This window comes from Papaver somniferum, unplaced genomic scaffold (assembly GCF_003573695.1).
Source record: "Papaver somniferum cultivar HN1 unplaced genomic scaffold, ASM357369v1 unplaced-scaffold_31, whole genome shotgun sequence".
Taxonomy (NCBI): domain Eukaryota; kingdom Viridiplantae; phylum Streptophyta; class Magnoliopsida; order Ranunculales; family Papaveraceae; genus Papaver; species Papaver somniferum.
In genome coordinates, this window is record NW_020642151.1 from 987,382 (window position 1) to 999,123 (window position 11,742).

The window sequence follows — 11,742 nt, forward strand, 5'->3', positions numbered from 1 at the left end:
ATCAACATAAACTAAAACATAAATAGAGACTACACCAGAATGAAAAGTAAATAGAGAATAGTCAGCCCAACATTGAATGAAGCCTGCATTAAGTAGAGCTGCGGAAAACTTAGCAAGCCATTGGCGAGAAGCTTGCTTTAACCCATATAAAGACTTATTTAGTTTGCAAACACGATTATTTCTCTTTTTCTGGAACCCTGGAGGAAGTTTCATGTAAATATCTTCGATGAGATCTCCTTGTTGAAAAGCGTTATTAACATCAAGCTGATGAAAAAGCCAATTATGAATGGAAGCTATAGATAGTAAAACACGAACAGTAACTAGTCTAGCAACAGGAGCAAAAGCGTCGTGATAATCAATACCTTCTTGTTGTATGTAACCTTTAGCAACAAGAAGTGTTTTTCATAGCGTTCAACTGTACCATCAAGATGATATTTAATTTTAAATACCCATTTGCAGCCAACGGCATATTTTTCAGGTGGAAGAGTAGTGATAGTGAAAGTATCATTGTCTTTTAGAGCAGTATGCTCCTTTACTATGGCATCACGCCAAACTGTATTTTTCATAGCCTCCGTAAATGTGCGGGGTTCATCATTACTAATAACGGAGGTAAGGAATGCACGATGTTGCGCAGTAAATTGATCAAAAAAATAATAATTTGTGAGGGGATATGCAGACTTAGATGTGCACTGTTGAACCAAACATATGTAATCCTTTATATGGTTAGGACGATGGTGTTCTCTAGTCGATCTACGCAAAGGAACTGAAGATGTATCGACTGTAGGAATTAATGAAGAGTTGGAACCAGAAGTACCAGGAGATATAGGTAAAGAAGCGATAGTGCTGGAAGTTGACAAATCAACAACATCTGGCGAATGTGACATATGTGAAGAGGTACTTACGTTTGGAGAAGATTCCATAATTGGAAAATGTTCCATACAATGATTTGCCAGTGGTTGAGCTGCTGGCAACTGTGAAAAAGTCGTAGGAGTATCATCAAAAAAATGATCCTCTTGTGTATTTATACATGTTACATGTGAAGAAATCAAACTAATCTAAACAACTTGTACAAGTTTACAGGGAAGATTACAACACAAGACTAGGAAGTTTACATGACTTAGTTATAGCACAGGACTAGGAATTTACAACAGATTACAGCTAGTATATAGCAATGGACTTGGACTTGTCTTTACGTAGACTTGGAATTAGCTTCATGTGCTGATGTTGTGTGTTGTAGCCGCACACTCCAAGGATGGCAGATAGTACGTCTAATGCCCCCCTCAAGTTGGAGCCTGGGAGAATCTGTACGAAGACCCAACTTGCTAGCAAGTCGTCGAAAATGATCCACTCCCAGTGGTTTTGTGAATAAATCATCTAATTGTAATGCCGATGGAAGATGAGTAGGTTTGATGAGACCAGATAGCAGTTTTTCACGTACAAAATAACAATCGATTTCAATATGTTTAGTTCTTTCGTGAAAAACTGGATTCTCAGAAATATGAATAGCAGCTTGATTATCGCAATAAATTGGAATAGATTTCGGGATAGAGATACGAAGATCACTTAATAGATAATGTAACCATTGTAATTCAGACGTAAGTCTTGCAAGAGCTCGATATTCAGCCTCAACAGAAGAAAGAGAAACTGTCGGTTGTTTCTTAGACTTCTAAGAAATAGGACTATCGCCTAGCATGGTAAAGTAACCTGTCGTTGATCAGCGAGTTGTTGGGAAGCCAGCCCAAGCAGAGTCCGTATAGCCGGAAATAGACAAATGTTGAGACGATGATAAATACTAGGATCAGGTAGAGGCTTACCAGAAAACGGAAGAAGTTTCAAATGTTGTTCCATCAGAGATGGAGAAACCTTAGCACCTAAAAGACCAGAATCATTAACAATGTCAAGAATATATTTGCGTTGACAAAGAAAAATACTTTGGGAGAGCGAGATACCTCAATGCCCAAGAAATATTGTAAATGACCAAGATTTTGTTAGAGAAAATTGAGATTCAAGTTTATGTTTTAGGTCCTGAATAGAATAATCATTATTACCTGTGATAATAATATCATCAACATAAACTAAAACATAAACAGAGACTGCACCAGAATGAAAAGTAAAGAGAGAATAGTCATCCCGGGATTGAATGAAGCCTGTATTAAGTAGAGATGTAGAAAACTTAGCAAACCATTGGCGAGCAGCTTTCTTTAACCCATATAAAGACTTATTGAGTTTGTAAACACGATTATCTCCATTATTCTGGAATCCTGGAGGAAGTTTCATGTAAATATCTTCAATGGGATCGCCTTGTATAAAAGCGTTATTAACATCAAGCTGATGAAAAGGCCAATTATGAATGGCAGCTATAAATAGTAAAACACGAACAATAACTAGTTTAGCAACAAGAGCAAAAGTGTCGTGATAATCAATACCTTCTTGTTGTGTGTAACCTTTAGCAACAAGACGTGCTTGATAGCGTTCAACTGTACCATTAAGATGATATTTAATTTTAAATACCCATTTGCAGCCAACAACATATTTTCCAGGTGGGAGAGTAGTGATAGTGAAAATATCATTGTCTTTTAGAGCAGTATGCTCCTTTACTATGGCATCACGCCAAACTGTATTTTTCATAGCCTCCGTAAATGTGCGGGGTTCATCATTAGTAATAACAGAGGTAATGAATGCACGATGTTGCGCAGTAAATTGATCAAAAAAATAATAATTTGTAAGGGGATATGCAGACTTAGATGTGCACTGTTGAACCGAACATATGTAATCCTTTATATGGTTAGGACGATGGTGTTCTCTAGTCGATCTACGCAAAGGAACTGAAGATGTATCGACTGTAGGAATTAATGAAGAGTTGGAACCAGAAGTACCAGGAGATATAGGTAAAGAAGCGATAGTGCTGGAAATTGACAAATCAACAGCATCTGGCGAATGTGACATAGGTGAAGAGGTACTTACGTTAGATTCCATAATTGGAAAATGTTTCATACTAGGATTTGCCAGTGGTTGAGCTGCTGGCAACTGGGAAAAAGTCGTAGGAGTATCATCAAAAAAATACTCCTCTTGTGTATTTATACATGTTACATGGGAAGAAATCAAACTAATCTAAACAACTTGTACGAGTTTACAGGGAAGATTACAACACAAGAGTAGGAAGTTTACAGGACTTAGTTATAGCACAAGACTAGGACTTTACAACAGATTACATCTTGTATATAGCAAAGAACTTGGACTTGGCTTTATGTAGACTTGGACTTAGCTTCATGTGCTGATGTTGTGTGCTGTAGCCGCACACTCCAAGGATGACAGATAGTACGTCTAATAAATATCAGTTCTTTTTTCCCTAATGTGGGTTAACAAATGTGTTTGGGTTGTGAGCATGTGAAGGGAACATGTATAGGGTATTTTTGTACGAGTCAAATTTTAATATATCTGTCGCCCTAGTTAAACACTTGACTAAGATTTTTGTTCTCCTCGGCTCGTTTTTTACTTTTACCTTAACAAATTTTTTTTTTTTTTGTTATATACTGGCGTGTTACAGAATTTCAGTACAAAATGATGGTACAATCCGTACAAATAAAAATCACACAAATGTACTTCCCTGTACATAACAATCTACAACTTTTCGACTTTTCCTATACTCTGAAAACTCGGATCAAACTGAGGTTTGTGAGTGTCCCAAATGAGGGTCTTAGATGGTAATTTTTCAAATGAGGTTTCTTTCCTTCCACAACAATATAACATATTCATTCCCAAATGGGGTTTCTTTCCTCCCAAAATGACTCTTTGGGTACTACATACGGACGTGTAATTGTAACCTTGTTCTTTCCTTAAATGCATGTTTAAAAGAAAAAAATAAAATAATAATACTCCCCCCGTTCCATTTTACTTGTTTTTTTAGGGTTTCTTTTGTGTTCCAAATTAGATGATAGTTTTAGTTTTTTTTCCCAATTTTCACTAATTTATCCCTGTTTTGGAATCACACCAGAGAATTAATTCTCATGGTAATCAACACAAAAACAATTACTCTATAATTTTTAAATATACCCCATGGAGGATATATACTCAATCTTGTACATCTCAAGTACATAACTATGGGATTGATAACTTTCCCTATATTTTAGAAACACAAAACTAGGTTATTTAATTCTTTAAGTAGGAATTAATATGGGTATTATTGGAAAGATTTTACTCTCTCTGATATTTCTTAATATCCATGAAAAATTCAACAACGTCAAGTAAATCGGAACGGAGTGAGTAACATAGATAAAAACGCATCATTCCACAAAGCCTTTGCTTAGCCGGTCCGGGTTGGGCATATATATATCTAAGATATGCAAGCATCTAAACACTGACGCTGGAAGCGAAAATTGTACACACCATAATTTGCATTCCATAAATTATATAGAATGCAAATATTAATTATGATACCATACTGAATTGCAGGTGTTAAGGTTTAAGCATCTTATAACCTCTGAACTTAGGAGGAGGAAGAATCCAATAAGAGCCATTGATGTAATTGATGTCCAAGTAAGGTTTTACTTCTTCATCTGTTAACATCTTTACATATTTTACACGCCCTGTTGGGTTTGCTCCTGGACCTTTGCACTTGTATTCTCCATAAAATACAGTCCTGCACCACCAAACACATATTAACAACTCAAATAGGGATACAAGAATAGCAAACGCTGAAGAAAAAGTATTTAAAACATTGTGAAAGAAGAATTGAGTGTATACTTATCGGCTTCGAAGTTTCCTCGATCATTCCATCCTTCGGAATTAACAACAGTTCCCATGTCTGAGTAAATGAATACAACTTTTGCCCTTTGTTTCCATGCTCGTCCCAAATATGTCTTACTATTTCCAGGACCTGAAACTAAACAATGAACAAAAGAAAATCCGCTGTCGTCTTTTTCTTCTACTCTTGCTTGTGCTGTTATAACTGCAACGTCAGGCGCCACCGATCTTAACTCTGTGTTCTGCATTAAACATATACGAGTTAGCATAAATTATCTAGGTGCTCCACGCTTAACCTGTGCCAACACAGGCATCATAACGAAGGATGAGCAAATGCTTACCAAGTAGAGTGATTTTCCATCACCAAAGATATAATCCACGGTTCCTTCAACATAACAGTCCTTAAAAAAATGGTTGCCCCTATCGTCGCACAAAGTGTCTTGGAAACCAAGGAACTTGCAATTATAGAATGCAGCTTTGTCACCTGAAATTCTCATTGCTACTGCTTGAGCTCCCTTTCTTATTCCATCAGGCATTGGTGACGAATTCTGAAATATATCACCAAAAATATTATTATTAATCGTTTCGATTGGTTTTTAAGTATTTCCTACTCGAAACAGAAGTTTGTTAAAAAATGGATTATTACGCACCTCAAAAATGACATTGACAGCCATGAAGTAATCGGACGAGACGATTACGGAAGCACTATCTACGGTACCATACTCAGCAGCAGTGCCGTGAAATGTAAGCTTCGGCATTTGATATTTCGATCCAAAAAATGTAATAAAGGGTTTCGTCTGATCAATATTTATTTTCTCTTTATAAACACCAGGACCTATCCGTATAATCACACGTCTATTATTTCCCCACGGTATACTATCTATAGCTTCAGTAATAGTCTTGAATTGCCCCAATCCGTCTTGACGTACACTGATAACTAACTCCTGGCTCTCTGCATCCACCAAACTTTGTTCAAGTCCTCGTATGTCATTCTTACGGACCTTAAACGGGATTATATTTGTGGCAGACCAAGATCGCAAACTTGCTGGATTCTCAGGAATTGGTGAAACGTTAACTGAGAAAACAGGAATTAGCAGGTGTAGGAGAAGAACAAGATAAGTGGGAAGAAAAACAATGTAGCTCTTCATTTTTGTTGTTCTGCTAATTATACATTTTGTTTTTCATGGAATTATTTATAATAGTAGGGAGAAACTGAATTCAGAATGTGTCCATTGTCCACTGATTTGGAACTGAATTTGGTTCCGAGTTGGTTAGGTTGCTTGAACTTGTTGGAGGTTTATTGGTGAGGAATTTTGTAACTGAAATTGGAAAAGCTGTTTTATGGGTCAATGGGTGAGTAGTACAGGCTGCCTATGTACGTACATATCCGATACCGACACACAGTTGCAATATACACAGAAGATCACAAACATCTGTGCGATGACCAGAAGATTATATAATTAATGCACACACATTATGCCATGTTATTTTTTTTTTCCATATTCTTTTTGCTTTAAATCGCAGAATATATGGTAAATGAAGAAATACTTAATTTTTAAGAAAAAATTCATGAGAAATACTTTTCGTCTGACACCTTGACAATCAGTGACAATGGAAGGGTACCTAAGAGATGTCAATCATAGAGTTGGATTAGCTTATTATGGGTAAACATCATCTGTAAGCATAGAGTCGGGTTGTCATGTTTTAGCCGATGAGTGTCTTTCGATATTCTGTCAGCCAATTTGGAATAATTGCATAGGCTATACGATGTTTGCATATGTATAGTTGGACCTACCTATTTAGAAGCTTTAGTCAATTTTGGCATAAGCTTTTTTTTTTTGCTGATGAAGTTTTGTTTTCTTCTTGTTTGGCAAATATATAGTGTACACGATATGAGAGAAAGCGAGTTGCGAACAAATTAAAAGGATAGCTCAAAAATATCTTTGTTTTTGATTAATTGTGTACATTAACGTTTTCTCTTGTTCACAAAAACAACAAAAGAAAAAAAAACATATTTTTTTGCAATAAGAAAGGTCGTGATTCTTACAAAGGTGATATAACATGTGATCATGCATCAATTGTATCGGTGGGTTACATTTTATACGAGGTGGGGAGGAGGAAGAAGCCAAGCTGAAGCATTGAGGTCATTGAGATCCAAGAATGGTCTTGCTTCTGCATCGGTTAATTTCTTGGCGTATTTTACTCGGCCTGATAAGTTTGATCCCGGACCTTTGTTCATGTACTCTCCATAATATACAGTCTTATCAACTGCTGTTTTCCCGTTGTCACTCCAGCCTTCTGGATGGATACATGCTCCCATGTCTACGTAAAGGAATACGACTTTTCCCCAGTCTCTCCATAACCTGCCTAAGTATGTTTTACCAGTAGTGACACCCGAAATTGAACCATGTATAAATGCAAATCCAGTTTTTTCAGATTCTGATGTCCTCCCGTGCGCGGTTATGACACCCCCTTGGTCCCAAACTGCTCGTATCTCTGAATTCTGCGCATATGCTAGTATCATGTGACCATTTTGCAAAGAATTAAAGAGATAGATAAATAGATAGATACCAGATACACTGATTTGCCGTCGCCAAAAATGAAGTCAGCCATGCCTTCAATATAACAATCTTTGAAAAAGTGATTTCCATATAAATCACATAGAGTGTCTTGGAAACCTTTGAACCTGCAGTTGTAGAATGCAGCTTTGTCCCCGGCTATTGTCATTGCTACAGCTTGACCATCCATGGTTCCCATTTTTGGCATTGGCGACGAATTCTTAATTTACCAAATGAAAACAGAAGTTAGGCAAGAAAACGTATTGCGACGTGAAATCTCAGCACTACGAGCCTGAAAAACTTACCTCAAAGATGATATTCACAGCCATGAAGTATTCTGAATAAATTGTAACAGAACCACTAAAAACGGTACCATATTGTCTTGCGGTTCCATTGTTGAGATTATAGTCCCACATTGTCTGGGTTATCTCGAATCTTGTGGTTTATAACTCTATGGGCCTCTCCACTCATTGTCAATTGGTTTTGAGTTGGACGCCCGTATTCTAACATGGTATCAGAGCATTCTATTTGTGTCGAGTCATTTGACCGCACCTTTACTCCGCGTCACCCGATTTATTGTGTCCACGTGTTAGACCCAACGAGGCTACACGTGAGGGGGCGTGTTGAGATTATAGTCCCACATTGTCTGGGTTATCTCGGATCCTGTGGTTTATAACTCTATGGGCCTCTCCACTCATTGTCAATTGGTTTTGAGTTGGACGCCCGTATTCTAACATCCATCAAACGTCAATACTGGCATATCGTTTGCATCTCCATATAACGTAACGAATGGTTGGTCTCTTTCTATCGTTATCTTTTCCTTATAAACACCAGGACCGATCCAAACGATTGTACGTTGGGTATTCGCTTTTGGAATCGACTTTATGGCATCAGTCACCGTTCTGAATTGGCCTGAACCATCTTTACGAACTTTGATTATAACTACATGTTTCTCAGCTGTTACAAGAGCTGGATCTAGATTTGATATATCACCTATACAATCTCTGACTGAGACAAGATTTGCATGCGCCCAACTGTTCAAACTTGCTGGATCGCTTGGGATAGGCGCTAAAGAAAATGAAAAAACAGGAACTAAAAGACCAAGAAAAATGGTGTTTATAAATGTTGCAGGAACAATGTAGTTCTTCATTTTTCTTGGTCTATTTTATTCCAAATGGTCGTAGGATCGTTTTACACACAAGCTATCTATATACCGGATAGAATAAGAATAGATATCGCTATTTGCGTGGCTGGTTTGTGATAATTATAAACTGGTTTACTACACTTGAATGTAAGCTATAACTTATGAGGTTGTGTTCTAATAATAGGTTGTCGTTAATCAATCACAAAGGACTTATCGGCAAGGATTTATGCGTAGGTTATTGATGCAGTGCATAAAAACATGGCAGAAACATACCTAGTGGAAAGGGAGCGGCGTACTCGTTGTTCTTAGGCACTTTGGGAAGAAACGCACTTAAGGTTAGTTTGTAGTAGTTTTGGTTGTTTTGAGTATTTTATTTAGGAAATAAGAAATCTGTCGCTGCATGTAAAGATATTTTCATTATTTGCAATTAAAAAAAATAAGAATTCATAGATTTTTAGATCTTTATAGCTTTATTTTCTAGGGACTAGGGGTTAAATGAATCTTTTGTTTCTAAAAGCCTTTAATGGCTGGGATGTTTCTTTGATTATTTGGATAACTCAAACAACAAGAACATAAACCATTGTAGGTGCACATTAACGGAACACTTAAAAATATTCAGACACAAGAAGTAGAGGATAAAGAACTATAATTCTGCATTTAAACTAAAGGAGGAGCTGTAATCCATGTCGAACCCTTGACATATTCAATGTCTAAGTATGGTTTTGCTTCCAGGTCTGTTAGCATTTTCGTAAATGTTGCCCGTCCTGATGTGCTCGCTCCTGGACCCGTACAATGGTATTCTGCAAAATACACAGTCCTACAAGAAAAAAAATATTATTTGAAATTTCAGAAATCAGTTGTTCGATGTAAAAAAACAAAAACGGGGTTTTAATTCCATACTTATCGTTTTTAGTGTCTCTATGATTGTCCCATCCTTCGGGCTTCACAGAGTCGTCCATGGATGAGTACACGAAAATAGTCTTCGCATATGGCTTCCATGCCCTTCCCAGGACTGTATTACCAGCCCCACTACCTTGAATAGTAGCATGTACAAAGACGTATCCCGTATCATCTGCTTTCTCCCTTGCTTGTGCAGTGATCACTCCAGCTTTATCTTTAGACACCGAATGTAATGTCGTTTTCTACACCAAATGTTACATGAACATAGACATAAAAAAAATTAGGTTGTTAATGTACGTTGCATGAGTCGTATCCATGCATGTGAAGATGAGTTAAGAGTTAGATAGAAATACCAAATATAGGGATGTACCACTTCCAAAGATGAAATCAGCTGTTCCATCGACAAAACAGTCCTTGAAAAAATGTAATCCCCTATCATCACATATAGTGTCTTGGTACCCGTAGAATTTACAATTGAAGAAGGAAGACTTGGTCCCTGAGACCCTTATCGCTGCTGCTTGAGCTCCTTTTCTTACTCCATCAGGCGGAGGCGATGAGTTCTGAAATTCAAAAGTGTAATAACATAATCATCCCGGTTAGCGTACACCATTCATGGATTGCATTTGCCTCAAGCCAACTGATGATCTTTCCCTGGCAATAGCGGCATGATCTTAAAATATAAACGTCACAATATGCAACAATCTTGGGGTGAAATTTACTCAACAAGGAAAATTTATGTACGACCCAAAGAAAATTTATTGATAAACGGGGTTTTAAAATATTCATCACCTCAAAGATAATATTAACACCCATGAAATAATCCGACTCAGTTATGACAGTTGCGCTATCGACCGTTCCATACTTGGCTGCATCCCCATTAAATGTAAGCTTTGGCATATCATTAGCTTTCTCTCCATAAAACGTAACGAATGGTTTGGATCTTGGTACTTTAATCTTCTCTACATAAGTTCCAGGACCGATAACAATGATCGTTCTTTTTGTGTTCCGTTCAGGGATACTATTAACAGCTTCAGTTATAGTCTTAAATTGCCCTGACCCATCTGTTCTTACCAGTATTTTTACAAGGGTTTTCTCTGCTTGTTTGATAAGAGGATCGAGTTTGGGATCGTTGGCGCGTGCGCTAAACGGAAGTATACTACTTGATTCCCATGTATGTAGAGCAGCTGGATCTGATGGAAATGGAGTTACCTTAAGTGAAATCACTCCTGGGATTAGTAAAAGTAGATTAGAATGAAGAAACAACATAATTAGGAGGATATTGTTTTGTGCCATTTTCATTAGCTTTAAGTTTTTCTTGTTTTTGTTTTCAAGTCTATATCAGTCTATCTATATATAATTAAATTACTAATTAGATGATGAAATGTGCACCTAATTTGTAGGGGTAAGAGGAGAATTCCATGACCAAGTGACCAAATCCAATGTTATTGGTGCTTGGCATGTGTTATATTTAACTTTAGAATGCGGTATAATTAATTGTATCCGTAATCATAGGTGGTGTGAAGATGTTTTTAGAAAATTGTTTGACTCAAACGGTTTGTTCCATATGCGAAGGATATGCATACCTATTTATTTTACACATAAATGAAAATTCTGACGCATGTCGAATAAAAACTAAAAGGAATCACTAGGCTAATCCGGTTATCCATAAATTTGCTGAATTGACAATACTTAAAAAGAAAATTTTCATTTGTTATTACTTTTTATTATTAGATAAAGAGTATTATTATAAGAAAAATATTTTTATTAAATAAATAATAAATTTGTTAGTAATCATATCAACCGGTTGGTATTTGTGTGTGGTGGTCCATGTAAGCCAATGACGATAGTGATGAAGTAGTGGTGATGTGTGATTCCGGTAGTGGTAGTGCAGGTGGTCAGTGCGGTAGTCAGTTAGTGGACAATTCTTATTCTATGTTGTTAGGACACAAGTAAATCATTATGGAAGTTGTGGTTGATTTTTTTAATATGAAAATAAGCTGGTTATATAATACAAAAGAAACAATTGTACAAGCTACAATGGGGAGATCTAGAGTTATGGAGAGAGACCGAGGGAGAAACTTGGAAACTATCTGTCTAGAGAGATTTTTTTTCTGTATCAATGGAAACTTTGGGTAATGTTCACGGAATCAGATTGGAGGAAAGAAAAAAAAATGGGATTCAGATCTTGGATTCATTTTTCAATAGAAATGGCGTTTTGGTTGAGTGATGTATTGGATAAAGCAATGGAGGAAGGTGGAACTAGGAAGAAGTGGCCAAAGAGAGAACGGGGGGCTTCTTTTTTATGCGAGGACAAGGAGAATGAAGGAGGAAGATACATGAAAGTTTCTAGAGTAAGAAGAGGAGATCAAGACAGATCTCATGCGCTGTGCATACCTC

The 11,742-nt window shown here is 36.9% G+C and overlaps 3 protein-coding genes across 3 annotated transcripts; all 3 read right to left on the reverse strand.

Annotated features, from left to right (window-relative positions):
* Positions 1-4,389: 4,389 nt before the first annotated feature.
* Positions 4,390-5,891, reverse strand: LOC113341759 (putative pectinesterase 63). The gene is made up of 4 exons (XM_026586515.1): positions 5,394-5,891; positions 5,085-5,291; positions 4,744-4,985; positions 4,390-4,639 (listed from the first exon to the last, which is right to left on the reverse strand). Exons 1-4 carry the CDS (start codon positions 5,889-5,891, stop codon positions 4,456-4,458), a joined length of 1,131 nt encoding a protein of 376 aa, XP_026442300.1. The 3' UTR covers positions 4,390-4,455.
* A 950-nt stretch (positions 5,892-6,841) lies between these two features.
* Positions 6,842-8,451, reverse strand: LOC113341760 (putative pectinesterase 63). Its single transcript, XM_026586516.1, has 4 exons — positions 8,043-8,451; positions 7,607-7,695; positions 7,315-7,521; positions 6,842-7,246 (listed from the first exon to the last, which is right to left on the reverse strand). The coding sequence occupies exons 1-4, from the start codon at positions 8,449-8,451 to the stop codon at positions 6,842-6,844; spliced, it is 1,110 nt and encodes a 369-aa protein (XP_026442301.1).
* A 489-nt stretch (positions 8,452-8,940) lies between these two features.
* Positions 8,941-10,654, reverse strand: LOC113341708 (putative pectinesterase 63). The gene is made up of 4 exons (XM_026586470.1): positions 10,135-10,654; positions 9,699-9,905; positions 9,346-9,587; positions 8,941-9,262 (listed from the first exon to the last, which is right to left on the reverse strand). Exons 1-4 carry the CDS (start codon positions 10,642-10,644, stop codon positions 9,103-9,105), a joined length of 1,119 nt encoding a protein of 372 aa, XP_026442255.1. The 5' UTR covers positions 10,645-10,654; the 3' UTR covers positions 8,941-9,102.
* Positions 10,655-11,742: the final 1,088 nt, after the last annotated feature.

Bases quoted from the DNA above. Each gene is read 5' to 3' on its own strand.
- LOC113341759 (XM_026586515.1), bottom strand. From the start codon at position 5,891: ATGAAGAGCTACATTGTTTTTCTTCCCACTTATCTTGTTCTTCTCCTA. The intron at 5,292-5,393 runs GTGCGTAATAAT...GATATATTTCAG, and splicing joins CTGTCAATGTCATTTTTGAG to AATTCGTCACCAATGCCTGA. The intron at 4,640-4,743 runs GTATACACTCAA...TTGGTGGTGCAG, and splicing joins GGAAACTTCGAAGCCGATAA to GACTGTATTTTATGGAGAAT.
- LOC113341760 (XM_026586516.1), bottom strand. From the start codon at position 8,451: ATGAAGAACTACATTGTTCCTGCAACATTTATAAACACCATTTTTCTT. The intron at 7,522-7,606 runs GTAAGTTTTTCA...TGGTAAATTAAG, and splicing joins CTGTGAATATCATCTTTGAG to AATTCGTCGCCAATGCCAAA. The intron at 7,247-7,314 runs GTATCTATCTAT...GCATATGCGCAG, and splicing joins ACGGCAAATCAGTGTATCTG to AATTCAGAGATACGAGCAGT.
- LOC113341708 (XM_026586470.1), bottom strand. From the start codon at position 10,644: ATGAAAATGGCACAAAACAATATCCTCCTAATTATGTTGTTTCTTCAT. The intron at 9,906-10,134 runs GTGATGAATATT...TTTGAATTTCAG, and splicing joins GTGTTAATATTATCTTTGAG to AACTCATCGCCTCCGCCTGA. The intron at 9,263-9,345 runs GTATGGAATTAA...TTTTTCTTGTAG, and splicing joins AGAGACACTAAAAACGATAA to GACTGTGTATTTTGCAGAAT.